This window comes from Camellia sinensis, chromosome 8, assembly GCF_055761805.1.
Source record: "Camellia sinensis isolate YWXY chromosome 8, ASM5576180v1, whole genome shotgun sequence".
Lineage (NCBI taxonomy): Eukaryota > Viridiplantae > Streptophyta > Magnoliopsida > Ericales > Theaceae > Camellia > Camellia sinensis.
The window spans coordinates 160,734,143-160,760,707 of record NC_138968.1 but is presented as its reverse complement, the minus strand read 5'-3'; the positions used below and the strand labels follow the sequence as shown (position 1 = coordinate 160,760,707).

The 26,565-nt window shown below is 34.1% G+C and overlaps 2 protein-coding genes across 2 annotated transcripts; one reads left to right on the top strand and one right to left on the bottom strand.

Annotated features, from left to right (window-relative positions):
• The first annotated feature begins 5,198 nt into the window (after positions 1-5,198).
• Positions 5,199-17,822, top strand: ATZW10 (centromere/kinetochore protein, putative (ZW10)). Its single transcript, XM_082883979.1, has 14 exons — positions 5,199-6,033; positions 6,345-6,482; positions 6,646-6,819; positions 8,984-9,145; positions 10,544-10,777; positions 10,856-11,005; positions 11,422-11,514; positions 11,825-11,920; positions 13,300-13,428; positions 13,905-13,982; positions 14,074-14,232; positions 14,315-14,465; positions 14,600-14,682; positions 17,380-17,822. Exons 1-14 carry the CDS (start codon positions 5,473-5,475, stop codon positions 17,461-17,463), a joined length of 2,292 nt encoding a protein of 763 aa, XP_082740105.1. The 5' UTR covers positions 5,199-5,472; the 3' UTR covers positions 17,464-17,822.
• Positions 17,823-18,448: 626 nt separating this feature from the next.
• On the bottom strand, positions 18,449-25,027 carry LOC145797263 (protein disulfide isomerase-like 2-3). Its single transcript, XM_082883978.1, has 9 exons — positions 24,606-25,027; positions 23,274-23,432; positions 21,851-21,964; positions 20,612-20,769; positions 19,949-20,048; positions 19,445-19,621; positions 19,226-19,371; positions 18,925-19,071; positions 18,449-18,840 (listed from the first exon to the last, which is right to left on the bottom strand). The coding sequence occupies exons 1-9, from the start codon at positions 24,735-24,737 to the stop codon at positions 18,666-18,668; spliced, it is 1,308 nt and encodes a 435-aa protein (XP_082740104.1). The 5' UTR covers positions 24,738-25,027; the 3' UTR covers positions 18,449-18,665.
• Positions 25,028-26,565: the final 1,538 nt, after the last annotated feature.

Genomic DNA, 26,565 nt, shown 5'->3' with positions numbered 1-26,565 from the left:
CATTTTATTTTATTTTGTAAATATTTAATTTTTTTTATTTCATATTTTAAACTCAAAACACAATTTTACACTCAAATTGTAACCAAACACATAACTCAAAACTCAATTAAAAAATTATTTTCAAAACTCGTAATTAAATACATAACACAAAACTCCACGCTACTTTTAAAACTCCACACTCAAATCGCAATCAAACACAAAACTCAAAACTCAGTTCAAAAATAATTTTCAAAACTCATAACCAAACACATAACTCGAAACTCCACACTATTTTCAAACTTCACACTCAAGTCGTAATCAGACACATAACAAAAAATTAAAATATTTATAAACATATTTATAAAATAAAAAACATTTAAAATAAAAAATAATTTTTTATTTTTTTAATATTTAAAAAATATATTTAAAATGTTTTAAAAATATATATAGCACACAAATGTATGAAATATAGCGCACATTAAAATAAATAAATAAATATTTAAAATATAAAATATTTACTCTAAAAAAATAAAATTAAGAAATTTGTTAAATATTTTAAAAAAAATCCAAAAAAATTCAAAATATAACTCAAAACTCAATTTTTTTTTTTAAAACTCATAATCAAACAAATTTTCTCTTTTCAAAACTTAAAACACAACTCCATACTTAAATCATGATTCTAAAAATAATTTTAAAAACAAAATAAAAAAATTTTGATTTTTTTTTTAAAACAGAGTTTGGAAAATAGTTTGATTTTGAGTTTTGAAAAGAGTTTTGAGTTATATGATTGGTAATGAATTTTGAAAATAATTTTTTAATTAAGTTTTGAGTAGTTTTGAATTGTGTGTTTGATTATGAGTTTTAAATTTTTTTTATTGGAATCATAATTCTAAAAGAGAACCAAACACAACCTTAATGATTTACAAAGGGTGAGGAGGCTAACTTTTATTAGTACTAATTTAACAATTAACAACTAATTTTCACCGATCAAAAAAAAAAAAATGATCACATAGTGAATTTTGTTAGTAATATATTTATTCATTTGATTTTTTTTATTAATTTTAATATTTATAGGATGTAAGTATTTACTTATTATTAATTTTAATTTAACAACTAACAATTAATTTTCATCATAAAAATAAAAATAAAAAATCACATAGTGAATTTTGTTAATAATATATTTATTCATCCAATGTTTTTTTTATTAATTTTAATATTTATAGGAGGTAGGTATTTTTTACTCTGCTTATTATAAAACTTTCAATTTTCAATCTCATTCAAATCTCGAGGACTTTCTCTTGTCCTCATTGTACGTTATATTTGTATTTATTTATATGATTTTCACCCATCTTATATTATTAAAAATTACATTTTTATTGTAATTACTATATAATATCAAATAATTTGTTTTGTCAACAAAATTTTTAGAATATAGTGATTTTGGGAGATCGAAGCACCCATGGTGATTTTTTAAAAAATTATTTACAAAAAGTGATAAACATTATAAATATTAATATATATATATATATATATATATTTATTTATTTTTATTTTTTTTACTAATGTGTAATAATTTTTAAAGTCCCTCGTGAGTAATTTCTCCCTAAATTTAAGGGAATTTTTTTTAAGGTCACTAATATTAAGCTTTTATAAGATAAAATAAATACAATATTTTCATAGTAGTTAAGGTCTCTCAACATTTTTACAGAAAAAATTTGACTTGGAAAAATTTTGCCCGACTTAAATAAATTTTATCTCAACTAAAAAAAGTTTCAATTTTCACAAGGAAATTTCTCTAATTTCTTTGAGTCGGGTGAAATTTCTCTAAGTCGGATAAAATTTCTCTTAGTCGAATTTTTTCTATGAAAATGTTGAGGGACGTTAGCTAATAAAAAAATTATCTTGGACCTCTCTTATTACACAAAGTTTAAGAGAGATGCTTCACTAATTTTCTCTTAATTTTTTAAACTAAAATTATAAAACTAAATCCGAATTGAACAGTTTTTTTTCCCCTCAAGTTATGTATGATTTTGTTTCAAATATTTAATGGTTGGACTAGTTGGCCCCCATACGCTTCGCGCGTGGGGGTCGCGTTATAGTGTCAATATAAATACTTTAAAAATTGTATTTGGTTTGTGAATTTGAGGGGAAAAAAAGTGTTGTAAACTATAGGTGAAATATAGTTATATTTCCATAAAATCACATACCAAATCATTCGATTTGAGAGTTAATATCACTTATTCTTCTATAAAGCATGAGGACTGATATCCAGAGCCCAAACAACAAAGTCCTCATGCCTAATATCATTTTTCACAAAGTGCCCATGCCTAATATCTGGAATCGAACCAATTAAAAAATGATGTGATGGTGGAAACTGTTTCATATACCCATCTCAAGAACTAGAAATCTTTTAGAGATCCATTTCAAAAAATAGAAGTAGAAACCATTTGAAAACCCACTTCAATCATTGATGATAAAAGAAGAGATGCTATAGAAATCAAACCGTTTCATAACTGAAATCAAATAATTTCAAAACCATTTAACTCGTAGAGAAACAGATTTCAGGAAATAGAGAGTAGAAATGGAAGTTTTTGTTACCTGTGATGATGAGATCCAATGGTGTGGAAAAATGTTTCCCAACAAAAGAGAAAAGAAGAATTCAGCAATTTTCAAAGAAGTGAGTTACCTTTTGTAGAGTTATCATCCTCAAGGTCCATTATGGCTTCACTTGTAACTCCTTCAACTTCGATGACACCATTTACAATTTTACACCTCTGCAACATGTCCACTCACATTACAAGTTGATCAAACAAATAGATAATGATCAAACAAATAGATAATTCACATAAATTTGAACTTCTTTTGATTACAAGAAATTATGATGTATTTGGGAAAAGCATTAAGAAAACAAACAATGCCAAACTACACAATCCATAGGCCGTACCACTCAATGAGTCACATTCTCCATACCTTATCGTATAGTGATCCATAAACCTTCTAGCAATTAGCTTCAAGGGCTGCTCTCTCCTAAAAAAACTTTGCCTCTGACTCATTATGTTGGCTCGGTAGAGCAAAGCATTACACTTCAACATACCCAAAAATTCTACGTACATACTTTTTGAAACCATTTATATATCAAATGTTAAAGTCTAAAGAAAAACTTGGCTACAATATGACACTCAACGAGGACGTTCTTATAAATAACCATATAATTAGCAATTCAACATCATTGACACGTTCTTGAATATTAACTAAGCTACCTAATCTGTGCATAATATCAGTTCAAAATGGAAATAAAGTACAAGCTCAATCCTAAATGTCAACACTTATTCTCGACAAAGTGTAAACCCTTGCTGCTTTTCCTAGTTCCTCCTCTTCTAAAAGTTGGTTCTGTCATGCTTAACGACTTTTCAATTCACATGGAAGTGGTTCTTGAAGTACTTTACCAGAATTTCAACAAAAAAAAATGAATAATAAAATGTTTTCAAGATAAAATCTTGACAAGAAAAACAAAAAATCCACTCATTCCATTATAACATTCTCGTGTACACATCAATACTACTAAACATTTGGAACCTAGACATAATGAAATAGGAACATATTAAAATTTGTAAATTCTAAGTTGTTTTTAATATTGCATTCTGAGTTATAGAGATCTGGATATTGCATTATTTCTTACACAAACCTCCATACTTAATATGGCAATAATTTTTTATTTTATTTTTTATATTTTAACACTAATTTATGTTTGGAAAAATCACAAAAAAAAAAAAACCAAAAAAAACAAAAAAACAAAAACAAAACAAAACCCCTAGAGTTTCACTCTTACAATAGCATATCTATACAATAACATTTGAATTGAAACTGAAATTCTTGTTGAGTTAAGAATAGTTTTTACAATTTGAGATACAATTTTCTCTCTCTCTCTCTCTCTCTATATATATATATATATATATATATTTTGAAGTAAGGGAAAAAAACTGCAAATTTTGTATTTCTATTTTCATAGGCATATTAGTAAACATGTGATGTGCATAATTTGCACATAAATTAGAGTAAAGAGAAACAAGAACATAGAAACCACATGGCGGCACATCCTGGAAGACAAATAATCATGGAAGCAGCTATTTACATACCAGATTGTCCAACCATCTCAAAAGAGCATTAAAATACAATGCTAAATGGAGTTCCAGTTCGCAAAAACACCAATAGAAAATACAGAACATAGAGGAAAGCAGAACGAAGTAGAGAATTTGACACACCTGGTTGTCTGGTTGTGCACTTGTTGTTCTTGGTTTCAGCACTTCCGAAAGATGTAGAGTTCTGTCACTTCGTTGTTACACCTTTTGAAGACAACTCAGCATTTGCCTAACTCAACAGCAACCGATACACCGCCATAGGATTGAGATGTAATAGGCGACAGCAATAGTGGCAATTGTGCACTTCTACAAATTCAAGTTAGGGGCTTTTCCGTGGACCTGTGGGTCGATGAAGGTTGCTCTTCAAAGGGGTAAAATTTGTTTTCTTCCTTATAGTCGGTAACGCAAGGGCTTTGGAAAATAGCCAAACAGCATAGCACCGGTTTGGGAAATTCTAGGAACCCACGTGCCTAGCCCAAAATCTGTGAGGAAAGAAGCCCAGCATTGCACCACACCACTCTTTCGTTCTTTTTATATAGGTTATAGATTTAATTTCAAAATTTATAAAGTCACAAAATTAATAGCAAAAAAAATATCTTCAAAATATATATAAAAATATAATAATTTCAATAAAAATATATTGAATTTAATAAAAAATTATCGTAGATTCTTCAAAATTATCAGTGTGTTTGGTTTTTATGAATTTAATTTTTTGGAAATTGAGTTTTTGTTTTTTTGTTTTTAGTAAATATTTTTAAAATTCTAAGCAATTTTTTTACTTCTTTGAAATGCATCTACAAAGTAAAATATTTATAAAAAATCAATAAATGCACAAGAATATGAAAAATATACTGAATTCTTTTTTTTTGTATTTTTGGTATTTAGTGAATTTTTTTAATTTTTTTTACAAATATTATACTTTTTAAATGTATTTATATTAAGTGTATCTAATTTTTTTTTAAATATATTTAGAATGTTAAAAAAAAATCAGTAAAAATAAAAAATATAAGAATAAATTTTTTTAATTTTCTAAGTGAATTCTGTAAATTCAAACAAAAAAATTGATTGTCTTTTACTTCTACTTTAAGAACACTAGCCAGACTAGTTTTACAAAAATCTGACCCGATCCGTTTTGAATTTTAATTAAACCCGCATTAAAATGTAGTACAAAACGGGCCCAATTTAATTCCTTCATTTTAGTAGGGCCAAGATCGACTTTACCCTCCGAATCCACATCCTACACCAAGTCGGCGACACCCCGGCGCACATTAGTCTCCTCCGCCGCACACCGGCTCTGTCATTCTCTTCTCTCCCCCGCATCTCACACAGAGAGAGAGAGAGAGAGAGATCATCGATGGACGTTCTCTTCAACTCAATCGACGTACGAGATCTACTCTCCTCCCACGACCTCGACGACTCGTCCCCACTCTCCGCACCCGATCTCAGGCTCCTCATCGACCGCCTCCAAGTCCACTCCCTCCACATCAAGTCCAAGGTTAGAGACTACATCCTCTCTCACCACCACGACTTCTCTTCTCTCTTTGCCCAATGCTCCGACGCCGTTTCCAACTCCGAACAGCTCTCCCGCCAACTCTCCGACCTCCTTCGCCTCATCTCCGACCATCCGATCGACGTTGAGATCCGTGACGTGGTTGCTGAGATTGGGAGGAAGAGGAAGGAGGCGAGGGAGAAGAAGGAATTGTTGGAGTTGGTGAGGACGATTGTGGAATTGAGCGAACAGTTGAGGCGTGTGAAGGAGGATGTGAAGGCGGGAAGGGTGGTTGAGGCGGCGGAGGCGGTTAGGGTTTTGAGGGCGGCGTTGCGGATACGTGAAGTCGCTGCGGCGGCGGAGGAGGAAGGAGAGCCGGTGGTGTATGGTTTGTTGAGGAAGGAGTGGGCGGAGTGCTTTGAGGGGGTAAGGATTCAATTTAAACTGTTTGGTTGCTGAGAAAGTTGACGAATTGAGAATTTGAGATTAAGATTTCAATTTCTATTGCTTTCTCTAGAAAGGAAATAGTGGACTTAATTCATTGGGACAATGACCTAATTATTTTGTGATTTGAAGAAACATAAAATACAGTGTTCTGATTTTCCGTTTCCTCGAAGTTCCTGGTGACTGAACTTTTCATCAGTTAATTTTCTAGTCAGTTGTGACTGATTTATTGGTAATTTCTTTAGTTTGTGATTGTATTTTTAGAGGAATTGGTTTTGGGTTTGGGTTTGTAGATTCAAGATTTGCTTCTGAGATTTATGAAGATCGCAGTGCGTTTTGAGCAGCAGCAGAATGCAGTTCAAGTAAAGTATCTGTTGAGTCTAAATGAAATCAACGGGGTTGAGCTTCGTACCATTTTGAAAGCAATGGACGTAAGTTTGGTACATGCATTGTGTCCTTTCAGTTTGAATTAGTAGGAATTGAATTCTTGAGGTAGATAAATAGAAACCTGATTTTGGCTTTTTATTTTCAAATTGCTTTTGGAAGATGGTCTTAAGAAATGAGTCTGTTTTTCATTATTTGGGTACTATGTAGGTGGTTGGCATTCTAGATTATGGGCTCGCAAAAGTAGCTGACATGATGATTAAGCATGTTATCACACCGGCAGTGAACTGTAGATCTTGTGTTTCTTTTGTGGAAGAAATAAATCAAGAGACAGAGCATATCACTGAGGCAATTCTGAAGATAGTTCCATCTTCTGATCCCGAGGTAAAATTTGAGATTGTAATATATAATTTGTCTGAAGGTTTGATTGCTATCCATAGTAACACTAAAAAGTAGAATACAGCAAAAGAATTACCAAATCATTAATGGTTTGTGTCTTGAGAGAACAGGGTCTGAACTGCATACCAAGAGAACAATTGTTGAACAACTTTGTTCACTTATCCCGGTGCACAATCAGTATTGCATTCCTTGAGTTTTAAGTTAACTTATTTTGCTCATATTGAGATATTATGTGAACATTCTGAGGACTAAATGATTGATAGCTTCTAGTTAGAATCTGAATAAATTAATTCTTGTGGTGAGCAAGTCTTTAGATTGGGTGGACAGAAAATTAAATTTCAGTCTATTAACCTACCTATAGTCTAGATATTAGGACAAGGTACTAATCCATGTGATGAAACATACTTCTCTGCTTATAATAATGCACAAGGATGCTCCTTGTCTTCAAATATTGTTAAATATAGCATCTACTTCTTGGGGGTTAGGCGGTTGGTTTTTTTTAATTTGGCTTTGCTGGGTAAGTGATTGTGGCGTTTTGTGGGGGAGAGGGAGCATTTATGGAGGAAGGTGGTTGTAGCAAAATTTGGTTTGGGTAAAGGGGGATGGTGTTCAGGTAGGGTGGTGCAGTCTCATGGCCGCGGTGTTTGGAAGGGTATTTGGGTGCGTTGGGAGAAGTTCTAGCAGAGAGTTTGGTTGAAGGTAGGGATGGGGGAAAGAGTTCGTCTTTAGTGTGACAGATGGCGTGGTGATACCCCTTTAGAGCAGTTGTTCCCTTTGATTTTTGGGATTGATGAAGATTGTGAGGTTGTGGTGGCAGCGGTTCGGACTAAGTAGGGACAAGTGGTTGTTTAGAATGTGCAGTTGCGCCGGGATGTTCAAGATTGTGAGATGGAGTTGGTGAAGTTTTTGGGTTTCTTATATGGTTTGCAAGTTGGGGGGTGTCGGGGAGGATTCTATGGTTTGGGTTTGCCCAGGTGCTAAGGGTTTATTTTTTGTGTCATCGTTTGATGGTGCGCTTGTTCGTGATGATGCAGGTTTGTTCCCTTGGAAGTGTATCTGGGTGTCAGGCTCGCCATCTAAGGTAGCTTTCTTTGTGTGGATGGCAGCATTGTAACGCATATTGATGATTGATAATTTAATTCAGCGTGGGCATATCTTGGTGAATTGGTGTTGTTTGTGTTCTAGTGATGCTGAGTCAGTAGACTATTTGCTTGTTCATTGCCCAATGACTTATTGGCTTTGGATGATTGTTGTTGTGACTTTTGGCTTGGTATGGGTGCAACCTAGTTCTGTGTTGGTAGTTTTGCAAAGTTAGGCTGTGGGTAGGGTTGAGAGGAGGCGTCGGAGGACATGGATGATGGCCTCTCAGTGTCTTATGTGGCTTATTTGGTTAGAGCGCAATAGGCGTGTTCTTCAAGGGGTGTCTCATTCAAGCCCTTGGTTGGAGAGGCGTTTGTTTATGGTGTTATATAATTGGGGTTACAGATTTGGTTGATCCAGATGTTTTGGCTTTTGTAGATTTTGTGAAGGATTTGATATCTTAGGCTGTGTTTGGTTATGTGTTCCAAACGCATTTCCACCCACTCATTTGAGTATGGTATTTGTTTTGAGTTTTCAAATTATAATTCCACACCTACTTTTGAAAGCTCCTTTCCAGACGGGAAAATTTAGTTAACTCGATCGTCCTGTCAGACGTTCGTCAGGTTGACCGGAATAGTGTTCGGTTTTTTTTTTCTTGAGCACCTGTTATTTTTATATTGTAAATAAAAAATATTTTCGGAATTTTTTTAATTTTTATATAAGCTTTAAATAGAATTTTGGGTTGTATGTTTAGCTATGAGCTGTAAATTTTTGAATCAAATAACTTTTCTAATCTCAAAAACTCAAAACTCCCTTCAAAATTCAATTCAAAACTCAATAACCAAACAAATATTTCACACTCAAATTGTAATTCCAAAACTCACAAACTCAAAATACAACTCTATTCTCAAGTCATATTTAGAAAACTCTACCAAACGCTACCTTAGTTTTTTCTTAGGGTTTTGAACCATTGTATTCTTTGCATCTTCTTGATGCTTTTCTCATAATATTTTGTTTATTTATCCAAAAATAAATAAATAGAGCATCTACTTCGTTCTTCTGTTTGCAGATTGAAAATGCCGACGGGGAAAGCATCTATTCAGCAATTATTCTGGTTGTTAAGTTTATTTACAAATTCTTATGCTTCCAAAATGGTGCTTGGATGCAATGTTTTGGAAGATTGACATGGCCAAGGTTATCAGAGTTGATAATTGCCAACTTCCTTTCTAAGGTTTGTTTTCCAAACATATCTGCCTGCTTGAGCTGCTTGTTTTCCCTATTCTACAAAGTTGTCTCTGTGGTGAATGCTGTTTATATGCATAATTATGAAAACATCAAGTGTTGTTACATTACATTAGGTTGTGTGCTGGGCCAGCTGGCTTTGACTATTAAGAACTGTTTTTAATTATCACATCATATGATTATTTATATGTATGACTTATCCAAAGAACCTATTTAAGATAAATTGAGAGGGAACATGTTAAGGTGGTTTGGTCATATGCAATGAAAACTTATAGAAGCAACGGTAAGGAAGAGTGATAGGATCACCATAAATGTAGATGTTAGGGGAAAGGGAAGACCTAAGTTGACATGGGATATGGTAGTGGAAAAATATATGAATTTATTTAATTTAATTAAGTATATAGCCCTTGATAAAGCTGAATGGCGAAAAAGGATTCATGTAGCCTGCCCTAGTTGATTGGGACACAAGGCTTAGTTTGGTTTAGTTTGGTACTTATCCAAAGAAAATTACTAAGTGACTAAGGATTAATCTGAAGGTAATTTTCTTTTGGACTTCAAGATTTATACTTTCCACCTCTCTTCTGTTAAATATGGTCAACCTTACTGTTTTTTACTAGTGCTAACCCTGAGGTATTAGATGAGTTGATTTGCTACCAGGCCTCCAGAACCACGGTTTTAGATAGCCTTTTGTTTCGTTCACGCCCTGGGTTTTGCTTTGGCTATATGGAATAGGATGATTCATATGGTCCATGGGATTACTCCCAACTTCTACACCTGGGCTAGAATAGTAGCTGGAACTTCCAGACCTTGGGGAAAAGGAAGGAGTTTCACTTTTATTGTAATTTGAATATGGCAAAAACATGGGGATTGGTAATCTATTAAGATTTGTTGAAAATTGAAGCTTTGGTATATAAATGGACTCTGTTTGAATCGTATGGCTGCAAGCTGGGCTGCTTGTAGAAATGTCAATATTTCATGCATATGTTGTGGCCTACTACTTGAGCTTTTAGCTCTATTTAAATTGTGCAGCTTAAGCGAGGTTTTCATGCTTCTTCACTATGCCTTCATATAGAAGATTTCTCTGCCCAATAAAGATGCTATCGTTTAGCTTAGGAGGAATATTTGTTGTTCTGCAGTATGCTTTCATATAAATATCTTCTCAATTTACCTTTTCCTTCATAACTATGCTAGCGATGTGCCACTTCCTATGCTGAATTCCTTGTCCTTAATAACAGTCTTTGGCATAATATGAGTATATTATATGCTAATATGCATGTTTCATTGCATGTATTGCTCGCTCTATTCTTCTCTCTCTCTCTCTCTCTCTCTCTCTTTCTTCTTCTTGCTTGCAAATGTAAGTTGAAAATTTTAAAATATCTGGCTTCAGGTTGTCCCTGATGATGCTTCTAAATTTGCGGACTTCCAGAGGATCATCAAACTGACATCTGAGTTTGAAACAGCTTTAAAGGAAATGATGTTCATTTCTGCATCTGATAACAAGGATGACAGATTAAGTAATTTTACCGACAATGTTGAGGTTCACTTTGCAGCAAGGAAGAAGGTTGAGATCCTAGCAAAGGCTAGAGATTTGCTTCTACAATCCAATTTTGTCCTTCCTCAAGTGAGCTTACTACCTTGGAATCTCCACTTGTGTCATTATTGAGATGAGTTAGCTTTTGATTATCAAATCTTCCCACAGGAGCATACGAGGAAAGTTACCGCATTGAAGTATGGTGGAGCTGCAAAAAGGTTTCCTGATCATGTCGTTGATTTGATTTTTTCATCTGAGAGTTGTGTGGTGTCTAAAGCAGCTTGTCAATTAATGGAGCTGGTTCATCGAACTCTTAAGGTGGGTATAACAAAAGAGGAGTATCAATCATCAATCTTTTTTTCACAATGTGGAGAATTCTTAGAAAGGTTTTTCAGATTTAGTTTTCCAGGAATGCTATATTCTCCATTTTATACACTTCCAACTTTCTCTTGCTGTGAATTTTCTTGTGGTGATATGTTATCAAACCACCTCCATTGACTCATGCTTATCTCAATTTTCATATGTTTGACAGCACCAAAAGTTGGTCTGAAGCAATTTGTGGGAGAAGATGTTTTTCCCTTTGATGAAATCAGTTATTCAAATAAGACCTTAAATAATTAATGTTGGACTTAGATGAGACAGATTTGATTATATATAAATACTTCTTGTTGTAACCAATCAGCATTTATACTACTCTTTGGACATTTGATTGCAACCAATGGTAATATGTGCAGGATGTTTGCTTGTCATCCCCTAGAGTGGCATGGGAATTCTATCATGCTGCTAGAGATGCTCTAATTCTTTATGAAGCTGTTATCCCTGTCAAGGTTAGTGCATGGGGATAATTACATCAATAGATTATTATAAACGTACTCATATCTCTCTTCATGCGATTTTCATTGGCAAGAGAGCTTCAATTTAGAATTTGTTGCAGTAGAGCTTTATCGGCTTGCTAATCATGTGATTTTGTTTTTGCAAGAAAGCTTAATTTAGAAGGTTTGTTGCGCTAGAGCTTTGTGATTATCTCTCTCGAGATTGCAAATTTGAATGGAGCACTATTTTTATGTTTTAAAATTTAATGGCCATTATCTCATGAGTCATTACTATGGTGTTAATCTTTTCTTTTGATTTATGAAGCAAGAAAGGCAGCTTGATGGCATCAATCAGGTTGCTGGTCTTATTCACAATGATTGTCTCTATCTGTCTCAGGAGATTCTTGGGCTTGCATTTGAGGTATGGGTGATATTTTTGTAAAGTTCACTAATTCCCACTTATAATTTCTCTCTAAGAGTTCACCACATTTCTCTGCATGCTTGCACAAATATGCTCTTATATCACCTATATTCTCACTTGAGCATTCTCGTATTTTTTAACTCAGGTTTGGGCCACACAAATTTACACAGGAAATAAGATATCATGGGAATGTGATCATTTAGATCACTTAATTGAAACATATAAACTAGTTTTTCATGTGTGAATGGCCTTGTTTTTTATCATCAGAAACAAAACATTGTCTTCAAAATGCACAGGTCCTTTATTAACTGTTCTCTCATTGGCCGTATTTTGATTTGACCTTTGCTCTTTTTGCTCCTGAAACTAGTCGGCCATTTTTGGGAACCAAACATTTTACCCAAAATGTAAAAAAGCTACTATACGTTTTAGAATCATTCTTTCTACTTTTTGCACGTCTTTTTGTAAAAAGTCAAAAAGCTACTAAAAAGGCCAATTCTCAAACGAGCCAACAAAACAAGCTAGTATTTTATTTTATCTTTTCTTAATAATGATAAATAATTTGAAAGAACCTAATCGACCGCTAGAAATAAGGGGTTATGCCATCTCAGGTAGATTCGCAAATTGTTGAGCTGAGCTGGATTTGAACCAAAGTAGACATATTGCCAATAAATTTACAGTCCATCCCCATTAATTACTCAGGCTACCCAATTATGTTTTATGCTTGACCTTAGTAGGGGAAAAAGAGAAAACATATAAGAAGCCATTCTTGGTTTTAGATACGGATGATGATTGGTAGATCATGAGGTTAGTGAAGACCAAGTTGAATCATCCAGGCTATGTTTGATTCTCGAATAAGGATTTGGTGGGCAGGATAAAATATCTGTGGATTCGTAATCTGGGGATAACTTATCCTGGGGAGGACATTTTAGCAATTTTGCAACCTAAGTGTCATTACCAGGATAACAGCCTATGAATGAATTAAGTCTCTAACCAGATATCAAATATTGTTAACCTCTACCGTGGTTAGGTTCCCTTGCTACTCAGTGGTTTATTTTCAGAAGGGATTTATCTTGACTGTACCTTTTAGACAGCTAAGCCACTAATTAATCACACAGCTAATAAAGTCAGTCACTACTGAGACAGCTTATAAAATAGTTTGATCCCTATTCCCTCTAAAGCTTCAAATACTTGTATTATTTAACTTGGCTAACTCACAATGTAAGTGAATTTAGTTTCAAACGATTTATTGACAAATATAAAGAAATTAGTCTATGTCTCAATATTGCTCATGCAATGCTGATTCAACCTTTTTCTCAGTTATGGAATAGATCTATCTCTGTTGATAGATATACTTATGCATGTGAACTCCATTGTTTCAGTATCGCTTGGACTTCCCGAGTTCCATTAAGGAACTTGCTGTCTTTGTTGATTTGGCTCCACGATTCCAGCTCATGGCAGAAGAAATATTACAAAGACAAATTAAACTTGTTATTTATAGCTTGAAAGAGGTAAGTTCGTTGAAATGTAAACAAAATATGAATATGTTTTATCTTCTTTTTTTTTTTTTTATAGGTAAATTACAAACACACCCCCCGAGGTTTGCTTAAATTACAAATACCCTCCTGTGGTGCTAAAAACTACATTATGCGCCCTAAGGTTTCTAATTTCATAACAAATAGGTCATTTTATTGATAAATCAAGTTAATTAACAGTTTTTAATAATGTTAAAATTTTATTTAAATTAATAATTCAGATTATTTTATTATTGTATAGGTGAATAGTTAGAAATTTCACTTTTTCAATTAATTCTGTTAAATAAAAAATTCTAATAGGGAGATATTTGTAATTTTTCAAACCACAGGGGGATAATTCGTATTTTAAGCAAACCTCATTGGGGTGTATTTGTAATTTACTCCTTTTTTATTCATCTTGCTTTTGTGAAGTTAATTACTTGATTCATCCTTCACAAATCTTGTGATTTCAGGCTATTGATGCTGCTGATGGCTTCCAGAATACCCACCAAAAGCAACAATTTGAATCTGCAAAGTTTAGCATAGATCAGGTATAAATGTCATAACATAAATGTGTGCAATTTTGTTTCGGAATTTTTTTGCTTCCCAATGTAATGATAGAAATTAATTTTTCTTGATCAGGTTGTTTTCATCCTTGAGAAAGTACATATTATTTGGGAGCCTCTCTTGCTACCTTCCACTTACAAGAGAAGTATGTGCATGGTGCTTGAATCAGTTTTTTTTGGAATGACAAAAAACATTCTCCTGTTAGATGATATGGCTGCTGAGGAGACACTACAGGTTCAATTTATAAACCTCGATCCAGATTTTCTGATAGTTAAAAACTTGGATGTTAAAAAACTCACTTTTATTATGTTTTCAGCTTCAAAGACTGATTCATTTGATGCTGGAGAGCCTATCTTCTTTGTTGAATTCCGTGGATACTATCAGCCAAACAGGGAAGTCACAGGAGAACCACACGAGTTCGGTTGATGAACTAATACCTTCTCTACGGAAAATACGTAAACTGGCAGGCAAGCTTTCTTGACATGATTCTCTTCAATGCCTTGGGACTGTGGAATATATTAGTTGATTGAAAACTAACGACCTGATTCTTTCATTTCTTTTCTTTTCTTTTTCTTTCTTTCTTTCCATGGTATTTCACTAGATTTGTTGGACATGCCTTTGAAGTCCATCACAACAGCCTGGGAAAGTGCAGAATTGGTCAGTTGTGGTTTTACGTTGTCTGAGGTATGAGAAGATGAATTCCCACACTAACCGCTGTTTGGTTTGAAGTACCATGTTGCTTTGGAAAACAAACACCCCTTGTTTTAACAAGTACTTGTCAAGTCATGAGGTTCTACTCCTGAAGCATAGCCCGATTTATATGTGTAGTTAGTAATTGAACAGTTACTTGAGTTTTTTCAAAATTCACCCGTCACTAAGGTTGCAACTTCAGTGGGCCTAACCTGAGCAACCCTATTCCAGCCTGCAAAAAAAATAGGGCTTGAGAAGTATAATTTCAATTTTGGTGCGAAAATTTGTGAGCCCATTCGGGCAAGGCTCGGGCAAGGGTTTCACAACTTGAGCAACCAAGTGACCGAATTCAATGATTAATATATATAAGGGTTAATTACACTTTACCTCCTCGTGGATTAATCAAAAAACACATTACCTCCTAATCTAGTAACATATACATAACAACCACCTTATAGTTTGGAGTGAAGTGTAAAGTACTCCATTAATATTTTCGGTGAAAAGTCAATATTTGTTCTCTTATTTTCTTTTTCATGCCACCATCACCCCAACACTCTCTCTTCCTAGAGTAGATCCAAACAGCCCCACCATAGTTGCCTCAAACAGCCACTACCTCCTTCCTCTCTCCTTATGCAACCCCAATATCTGTGGCAGCAACACAAAATGGAAACATGTTCAACAGAAAAATCACTAAGAACTCCAAGTCCAAGCTTTCGTTAAGTCCATGTTCTAATTATCTTAATGATGTTTACCAGTTACAAAATTTGTCAGATGAAATATATTCGGAGTCTTTTTTTCCCTGCTTTTTCCTCTCTTATTTTTCCATAGCTATCCACGGCTGTACAGGAGCAGCAACCCACTCACTCCTTTGTCTTTCTCCTCAAAGCGCACCCAACCCAACGCCCCAATAGAAACCCAACAGCCACTGTTGCAATTACCCAACAAACTCAGCTCCCATCCTATTACTGACCACCCACTACCTTCCCCTTTCACAGCACCCGTGGTGGTGGCCACCATTACAATTTGGGTCATGGCTTACTTCTTGTGTGTGCCTATATGTACAAATATGTGTGTCTGTAAGGACAAAGAGAAGATGGAGAATGATGGTAAAGAAAATAGATGCTGGAAAGTGGTGGTGGTTTGGGTTTTCTGGGGGTTGCTGGTTGAGGTGGTGCTTGGTAGCCACTAGTAGTTACGGTTGCCACATTTGAAAGAGAGTGTGAGAGACTGCCATGGGAGGCCATGGTTTCAGTGGTGGTGGTTTTAGGAAATCAAGGAGGACATGGAAGTGACGGGGATGAGATGGTGGGTGAATGTACTGTGCAACAGCAGCAGCAGTGAAAGGAAGAATGAGGATGAATGGGAAGAAAGGAAATAGAAAAAGAAAAGATTATAGAAGGGGAAATGGCAAAATTGTCATTTTCTCATTCCAACTACGTCACACATGCTTAATTCAGTGATTTTTACACGTGCCATTACTTTTAACAGAATCTGTTACTTTTGCACTTCACTTTAGATTACAAGATTATAAATGTGTATATTTTTAAATCACAAGGGGGTAAAATGTGTTATGGTCTAAACCACAAGGGGTATAATATAATTAACCCTATAATTATATATAATAGACATGAAATATTATAAATTACGGATTATGTGCTCACCATTTGAATTAAATCATATTACAATGTAATATATTATATTATTTGGTACACATAACTCAAACTAATGTTTTTAGAAAAATTTAGTCAAAATCCCTTCATTGGACCTTTGTTTAGTGAAAATGACAACTTAATTTATTTTACTTCATAAACCCTTTTAAGGAGAAGGCGTATAATTGAGTAAGGAATTTTTTTTTTTTTTTCTTGGACAATATTGCCTATGCATATATATATATATATATATATATCACAATTTTTTTTTTTTTGACAATGAACACTTTTTATTTTATTTTATACAAGTTTAAAGATGTGTGTGTAATTTTGGTTGGCTCATCTAGGATGTACTTTGTTTTTTGTAATAGTAACATATTACTGTCAAATAGAATAACATATTACTGTTAAATAGAGTAACATATGACTGTTTACGTCAATTTTGACGGTATTTTTTGTTATTTTTATTTTCTAAGAATTTTATAGTCAACAAGGATCTTCTTTAATAAATCTTGATGAGAGGTTCTAAGAATACTAATTTTATTAAAAATCTACATCTAGATCAAAAGTTATATTATTTTAAAGTTTAAAATATTAAATTACTCACTAAGTATATTTTGGTAATAATGGTATGTATTGGATTTTTTAAGAAATTGTTTTTGTGTTGGTCATTAATACGTTAAAATTTTATTATGAGGATGCTTTGACAAAATCCCTCATGTTTTTATTATGGTTCTTTTTTTGAGTTTTTTAAACACTTTTTTGGTAAGTGCAATACAATTAAAGATAATTTTTGTGTTTGAATTTTTGACAACCAAAGCCTAGTCCAAATTTATTGAGTTAAAACTCTGATTCTGGGCAAAAGTCAGGCTTGGCTAGATCCCTCTACACTTTGGGTTGAGCCTGGACAGATGTTCAACCTAACCAAACCTGCCTGAGTTGCAGCCCTACCCGTTACCTCAAGCTGTTACTGTTGTTTCTTGTATGTTTATTTCCTTCCTCTCTTCATGAGATTATGTTTTATAGCTGTTAACCCTTGCAGGTGCAAGATTTCATCAAAGCCATATTTACAGATTCTCCTTTGAGGAAAGAATGTTTATGGAGAATAGAAAGTACCAGTTTTTAGAAAGTTTCAGAAATGAGCTGAAGAATTGACCTATGTGCCATGTCATCTCTCTTACGACCCAACTAACAGGAATCAGATCCAGTTTTCCCTCGAGTTTTTGTTTCTGAAATTGACTCACTTTTATGTTTCTGAACACAAAATCTTCTGATGCGGATATCAGTTTGTAAAATTATGTACTCGTAAGTTTTTGAGGGAGATGATAAGGGAAAATTCTGGCCGAATGAGAGGTAGCAGATATTTTTGTAAACTGTGTAAATATTTGTTGAAATGATACGACATTACCTGCCATTGAATGTAAGAAAAAATTTATTCGGCCTTCTTTATTTTTAAGCTTGGCTGGATTTTTATTACATGTGAAACTCATGTCTCTTGTCCCAAAATACTTTTGGCCCGTCCTAATTTATTTTAATTATTATATTATGTCTCGAAATTTTGACATGATTCACAATTAGCAATGAAATAAAGATTTGAGAAAAGGAAATTTTTAGCCAAAGAAAAAGGAAAATGTAGTAAAAGAAAAATGAAGTTTTTTTATTTATTTATTTTAAACTCTTTTAATTGGATTATAAGAAATAAAAAATGAATATATATTTATTAAAAAAACATCTTTTTTGTTTAGTTACGAGGTTCAAGATCATACAGAACCTCTATTTGTCTATACATAGACTTACAAATAAATATTTTTAAAAGAAAATATTGGACCATCTAGTGAACTTTTTCTTTTTGCACCAACTAGTGAACATTAGACTATCCAAAAAAACAAACTAGTAATTATTAGAACCTCTTTGTGTTTGGTTTTGTGGAAGGAGAGGCAACTAAAGGCTTATAATCCAAGAGGTCGTAGAGTCGAATCTTATGTAGACCAAATGTCCTAAAAATAGTCACTGAAAGTTTGTCCAGTCATTAACTTTATGTCTTCAGGATTAGTTGAGGCGTGTGTAAACTGGCCCAGATATCCAATTATCCAAAAAAAAAAAAAACACACTAGTGAATTAGTGGCTTTACTGACTAATATTTCCAATTTGTAATAAATTAAAGACAGACTTAACAAACTTTGTTTGAAAGAAAATCCTCGAGAAACAACTCCTCTGGAAACAGTAAGAATCTAGTAATTCAGGACACTAATACAATGCTCGTATCATCAAATCAAAATAATTTCTAAACTGGATTCTCATTCCCCTCAATGTTACAATCTGGGCTGGTTACAACTCATCCTTGCTCACAGATTCTTCCCCCATAAGTTCTTCAAGGGAGAATTCATCTTCTTCAAATATTTCTCCATCTTTACCATCCCATGGTTCGGTCTTCACAATCGTGGGGGTGCTCGCTAGGGGAAGATTACCTTTTCCCCCAAGCCCTGCTTCTTTTATAAAAGCTCTGAGAAACCAATATGGGTATTATAATCATGCTTCACTGTTAACACAGTTGCATTCAAATGAAAAAGAAAAATCAGATACTTACATTATCTGATCGCGCTCAAATGCACTCTTAAGTGGGGCATATGCTCCTTTCTTCGCATTGAGGGCCACCAAAGCTGGGTACCCATAACCACCGACACCCAAATGCTTTTCAAGATCTGGCTGCTTACCAGCAGCTGCCCAAACATAGCTGCAATAATATTAAATTGTAATTTAGTTATCTCAAAACGAAAGTTAGCCCACTAAGCAAAGGAAACTTCATGCACATTGGAGGTGCATTAAGCATATGATATTTGACAAACATTCCAATATATAAATCTGAATAAGGATTCTCATATTCTTACCTGTAAGGACTCCTTTTGAACTTCTCTGCAATGGATAACATCATTTCTAGATACTTGTTCCTTCCCTCAGCCTTGGAGTCCAAAATGTCGGGGAGAAAAGCAACAAAACAAATGGCAGCTGAACCACACTTCTCTTCCATGACATCCTACAGAGAAAGATCACATCAGTTTGTATATTGCCAACACAAAAAGAATCTTATGCTGGAAAATAACACTTACTGGGCCAGTCAATTCAGTCACTTCAGGTGGTGAAACATTTGTTTCCAGCTGCACTAGAGCAAACGATTCAATCGCAGAGGCAGTTCTTGCACCTTCATATGGTAATGGGCTGTCTTTATCGGCACCAAATACCAAGATGGTAGGGAATCCTTGCACATTGAACCTGCTCATTAGAGACTGGTGACACCAACACATTAGAGCCATGCCATGCCATAAGCACACAATCCAAACTAATCCTACAATATTACATTTCTCTTCAGATTTTAAATTCTGCAGAGAAAAAAGCTCAACATGTTTCCATAGCTTAATCCAGTCAAAACTTATTCTGCAAAACTGAGTCTCAGCACAATTATGCTCATCAGAGAAACCTGGGTAGTTTTTTAATATTTACAACTCACCTGTATCTATAAAATTGAAAGTATAATAACATCTAAAAGGATTCCGGGCAAGTCAGAGATAAACAGGATGACAATATACAAAACCAAAATGGAATTCAAAAATTACCTTCTCTGCATCACAGTCTACATGACCCAACTTGACCTTGCCCTTCAAGTTTCTTGCAGCCTTCTTCCACTCTGGAGCAAGCTTCTTACAGTGTCCACACCTTCACAATAACAAATTTAATATATTGATAAGAGGGGGAAACACAAGTAAATCAGAATATATTGCACATACCAAAACACTTAAAAATGCAATTGATGCCCCTAAAATGGCAGGCCCTGCACTTCAATCTATGTTCCTTTTGATAGTAACACAACGGAAGATGAAGCACCATGGAAGCCAATTTGATCAGTTTTTTTGTGCTATTCAATGATGATATCTTTCTAACTCCACTGATATTAATTCTACAGTATTAAGATTTGCTTTGACTTGCCATGGCCCCTTTCCACCAGCTCGTGCCAACATATCTTATGCTCTCATAACTTTCATTAGTAGCAGTTGCCAAACTTGCTTTAGCTGTACAATTCACACTCCTTTCTGTATTCAAGGTGATTGACACTTCCATGCATGACAAAACAAGCAACATATGACATAACAAGAAATATAGAATTTTTTCAAACACTGTTGATATATACAGATAGTCATAGAATAACCTATCAGCTACTGCCAATTCAAAACCAATCAAAGGTTAACCAACTAAAATCAGTATCAGTAAACATCACTTACCAAGGTGCAAAGAACTCCACAATCCAAAGTTCTTTACTTCTAAGCACCAATTCATCAAAATTATGTGAATTCAATTCCACTGATGCACTAGGTTCAGATTTCTCACTTGATCCTCCAGTACCTTTTCCACTTAACCGTTCCTTCAGAAGTGCCTTTACCTGTACACGACTGAAACACATTAGCATTTTCACTCATAATGATGCTCAATGGAAGGAGTTAGCCATGATTATAGACGAGCACTAGCCACAAGAGCTTAAGCTCTCAGGCAATGGGCCAGGAAATGAATATTGAGCTCTAACACTCTCCGTGATATGTGAAGCCCTCTCACATGTGAAAAGCATAGATACAGATAGAACAGAGTGTTAACAGACTGACAGCATGGTCAAATAAATGAAAGCAGAGAGAACCATATTTAGACAACTATTAGTCCCAAAAGCTTAACCTGTCAGGAAATTGGCCAGGCAGTGTAAATAAAGGGCTTCTTTATTTTGACAAGCTATTTAGTGAAGAGCTACTATATATGGAATTTAAACATTTAGTGGCTACTCCACACACCCCTGAAACCAATAATCACTCCGTCAAATACTAAAAATTAGAAATGGAAGTAGAAAGTTCAAGAAAGAGCATCTGAATGTCAGTTCAGCTATGATTATTGGCAAAGCCGGTGGAGCTAAATGAAATCGATGTCTAATGCTGAAAATAAACCTTTGTGAAGATGACATTATATTGACGCATTTTCATATGTGGTTGTGTTTATTTCGATTTTTCGGCTTTGGTGCTGGGATTTTGAAGCATCTTTTGTGCTTCTTTTTAATTTTCTTTATTTTATTTTCTTCTTTCTTTAGGAATTATACTCGGGTTGTGCCCCCTTGGCACATTCTCTAATACAATCTTCTTTGTTGCTTATAAAAAAAAATACACGCGCACACACACACACACACACACACACACACACACACACACATATATATATATATATATATTCTTTGATAGACATTATTACAATGCATGAACATCTGGCTGCAAATCATCCCCCCATTTTACCATAAAAAATTCACAAATCCTGTAGTTGGTGCACACTGTAAAAGAAGAAAATTGAACTTTTTCTAAAAAAAATTAAAAAAAATAAAAATTGACCTTTATTAGCTTAAGCTAATTGAAATAAGAACAAATCATTTTACGCTACAAAAGAAAAAATAGATAAAAAAACATAAAGCAAAATGATAAATGGATCACCACCTGTTGCAGGGCGTATTCTGCAATGGGTTTTACATCCCTAGCTCCTTGGTAATCTACTGGAGGTTTTCCAGGAACAAACACCTTTATGGTAGGAAATCCCTTAATCCCATATTCCTACAAAATAAATAAATAAATAAAATTACAGGAAAGTTAGAAAACACAAAAGCTCCAGACAAAAAGTTAAAATTTGTTTATCACAGGCAATTATGTAAAATGAAATGAAATCTCAAGACAAGCTGTGAAATAGTGCCAAAAACTATTTTTACATCCAGCCCATCATTTCCAACATACATGATGAATATTCAGTCTTGTTAACTTTTATAACAACTCCATAACATATGCCAAACAATTGCATTACAATCTTGAATCTAACAATAATTAATCCAAGTTTTTAGTTCAACCACTTCTGATTTCAGGCATAGAAGTAATATCTTTGGTGACAGAGAAAGACAGTGTGGGATAATAAAGCCAACATCTCTAGCGTGCCATCAACTTTTGATAAAAGCACTACATGAACTATAATAACCAAATCCAATGATCAGGATGAATACCATCACCAAGAAATTACAGCAAAGCACGAGAAGGAACCAAATTAAACTTGGCATAGATATCCAACCTTGAGGTTATGGGTTCAAGTTTGGGACTACCATTTTGTGCATTATGCCAAAGATTAGGTGTGCACTCAATCTTTCTCCTCCCAAATACACATTAATGTGTACTAATTAGGCGTTGTTTTTGTAGATAACCAACCCAATTGACTAATGATATTCTGCATCTCAACATGTCATCTGAACATATTGAAAAGAAGGGAGACAGGCGCATTGTTTTCCTATTACTACTTTTTTTTACGGGTAAATTACTAATAGGTCCTAATAATTGGACTTAATTGCCATAAAATCTTACTGAAAATAAGTCCTAATAAAATCGACGATTGTTTGCATGTCGCTAAAAATTAACAATTAACGACTTTTTTTTGTTACGATTTTTATAAATTGTCACCAAAACTTACAATTAGTGATGTTTTTCTATGACCAATTTTTCAAACTGTCGCTGAAAATTAAAAATTCGTGACTTTTCACTTTTTTGTGACTATTTTTTTAAACTGTCACTAAAATTTATAATTAGTGATATTTTTTGTATCAATTTTTAAACTGTTGTTGAAAATTAACAATTAGTGACTTTTTTTAATAGTGTTTGATAAAAAAAAACCATTAATTATCATAAGACCTATTGGACAATAAGTATTCTTAGTAAGACTTACACGTAAGTCTCCTTTTTTTAATCATAGACAACACGTTCATTAATCATTACACATATTGCATTTGAAGATAATTTGAAAGGGAAGTATAGGCTTAACCATAATAAGCACAACATTTTAAGGACATCCGCGGTATGTAGAAATATCTCAAGTATAAAAAAAAACCTGAGCAAGGGACTGGTGAGCATCAGCATCAAGTGCTGCCACAGTAGCAACACCTTTCAAGACTGTAGCTGCCTTTTCCCATGTTGGTGTCAGAGCTTGACAGTGACCGCACCAAGGTGCAAAGAACTCAACTAGAACAACTCCATTCGAATTTAGAACCTGCCACCATTCAAGGAAAACATGTCATGATATCACTAAGCCAAATGTGTTGGAAATTTTTAAATTTTCATTTTTACTATTATTGTTATACTTTGTTTTGAAACAAAAGTACAAGTTAATTGAATCAAACATGTGACAATGGGTTTTTGCCCAAGCATTTTAATTTTTATTTCTGCAATAACTTTTTACTGGTTAATATCAACACAGAAAGAAAGGAAATAGAAGAAAGGAAATAGAAGTATTGCAACACACTCTTCCTGGAGCTCAGATATGTCCTACAAATCTAATTTTTAGATAAAGATACAGTCTTAAACACATAATTTCTTATTTAGGACCAAAATGTCAAGTGAAAAAAAAGAGTGAACATAGAAATAATCATAACCAAAAATGAGTTATGTTTTCAAAAAAATAAATGAGATAGGTTGGCTTTAGTAGAATAGGTACATATAGGTAGGCTTTGAAAATCTAGGTACATTTTTCTAATGGGTACATTTTTCTGAAAATCTAGGTACACTTAAGTAGGCTTTGAATAGGTACATTTTTCTAAAAATATAGGTACATATAAGTACATTTAGGTATATATATATGTATGTATATATAGATATTTAAAAAAATGAGAGAATGTTTTGATGTGATTTTTTTATGTTTTTTTAATTGTTTCAATCATTAATTTAGAGGAAAATTTGAAATTGTAATGATGTATTTTTTTGGAAACCAAACAAGCATTTTTTTTCAAAAAACAGTTTTCAAATCACTTTTTCAAAAAAAATTTCAAAAAAACCCAACCAAGCATATATTCCTACCTAGCCCAAGATACCAGTTTTGATAATTTCATTTCTCTATATCACATATAAATGTCATAAAAACAAATGCATAAGCATGACCATACATAAATGATCAATTCTGAATGATAAATAGAAAATTTAGCCAACAAAACACAGCAACTGCAGAGATTTACCCGTACAGTTCGAAATACAAAAGTTTAAGCTAAGCACAACAACAACAACAACAACAACTATAATAATATGTTCCAAGTTCACAGAATTACCCATTAATGGAAATTTAACAATAAACAGTCAGATCTAAAGTTAACACAAAAGACCCATTGATCGAAAGTTAGCAAATTTTGATAAATTAAGTGAATTGGGTGCCAAAACTACATCAAAATTTAACCTTGGACTTGAAGTTGGAAGGGTTTAGCTGAACCACCGGTGACGATGATTGGTACAGTGCATCTACCTGTGAACTGAGCTCCAAGATCAACAACAAAGAGAACGCGATCAACGCTGCTAATGATCGATACATTCCTCTCTCTCTCTCTCTCTCTCAAGAAGATTGAAGATTGTAGTTTCTGTTTTTGGGCTCTTCGCGGGTGAGATAGAATAGAATCAAATCGGAGCAGAAACCTCTCGACGCAGACAGGAAAAACCCTTCCTTCCCCGTCTACTATTGCCTGACGGAGCTACGTGTACCCACCAATAAGAGATTTACACGTCATCTGTGGTGTATATCTCTTGAATAATGCTTGGACCCCTTTTGGGGTTCACCCCTCACCCCTTTGCCACGTGACGGGTGGTGATTGGAGGAGCAAGAAAAAAAAAAAAATGTAACCAATGAGAGAGAGAGGGGTCAAAGGGGTGGGGGAAAAAGGGGGATGAATCATTGTTGATATCTCTTGGAAAATGCTATAGGTGACAGATTTTCGACTAAATGAATGGATTTCGAATTTTTTACTAAATAAATTGTCAAATACCTCATATAAATGTCGGGCTTATATTTTTGTGGACTCTACATATGAGATATTTGATCATTCATTTAGTAAAAAAATTTCAATCCCTACCATTACTTGTGGGGATATATTTTCTGAGTACCAATACGTGGTCAGGGTGATGCCGACATGTCAGCCGAGGTGTCACGTGTTCTGGTCATGACGCCAAGGTGATTTCGGCAAGGCCGAGATTATCTCCGAAGATATCAAAATCCGAGATAAGCGGATAAGGGACAAGAGTTCTAGAATGAGAGAAGACTTCAATATTGGGTAACACATGAGACTCTTAGAGAGTTTATCCTAATTCTACTGGGCGTCCAAGATTAGCAGTAATCCTAAGTCCATTAGAGCTAGGCTCCTATTGGGATTAGGATTGCATTGGCTATAAAAGGGAGGCACCCCATGGGTCTAAGGTATGTCTTTTTATGCTCAAGCTAGTGCGTTTAGCATTATTGATTATCTTTGAAAGATATTAAATATTGACTTGATTGTCGGAGTACCTGTGACGCCCTAAATTTTTTTTTGGAAACGTCATAAGATTTAAATAACGATAACTTGCTAGATAAAGTTTTAACTACTAATTAGGAACTTTTAAGTTCTTACATAGTCAAAGTCCAACGACAAAATAAAATTACAAGTTCACACACAATGTCACAACATAGTTAAATCCTAATACAAAGGATAACATGATTTTATTTTGATAAAATCTTGACTCTAAGTCGGCCAAGGTTCGATATTGGCAGCAGCCCCCATTTCAGCCTCAGTCCCTCCTTCGACATAATCTGGCATGAAACGCCAGGGCAACAAAATATATGCCATGAGTTTTGCACCACAGTAAGAAAACGTAACCAACCTACCATTCTTTTTAAGAGAAAAATAATAATATTCTAAACATGAGATAACAATATAATTATACACAGAATTTACAACCATTAGAATAATTTCAGTAATTTTTATAAATTAGGTGACACTCGAAATCTCACCAAAGAGATTTAACTTACTAACCACTAAGCATGGCAACGGTTAATTTGAAACCCTCCATTGGTCAAATATTTAAGTGTTACCAACCGTAACTACCAGGGATGCCCACGCCCGGAGTTATATACCCAAGTAGTGGCATCCGCGGTCTGCCCCAAGGAACCAATCAAAACACATCCATTGGCAAGTCACTTTGGCAAAATCACACCATCATTTCCTAAAATGTTGTTAGTTTGAGATGAGCTATTGCCCAGTAGGAAATACTATTAATAAGATATATAAATAATCGAGATGCCTATGATCATGCCATTCACCTGTTACAAAATATATATATATATATATATATATTTTCTTTTAAAAACTAAAAATGTCTAATGCATGATTTCC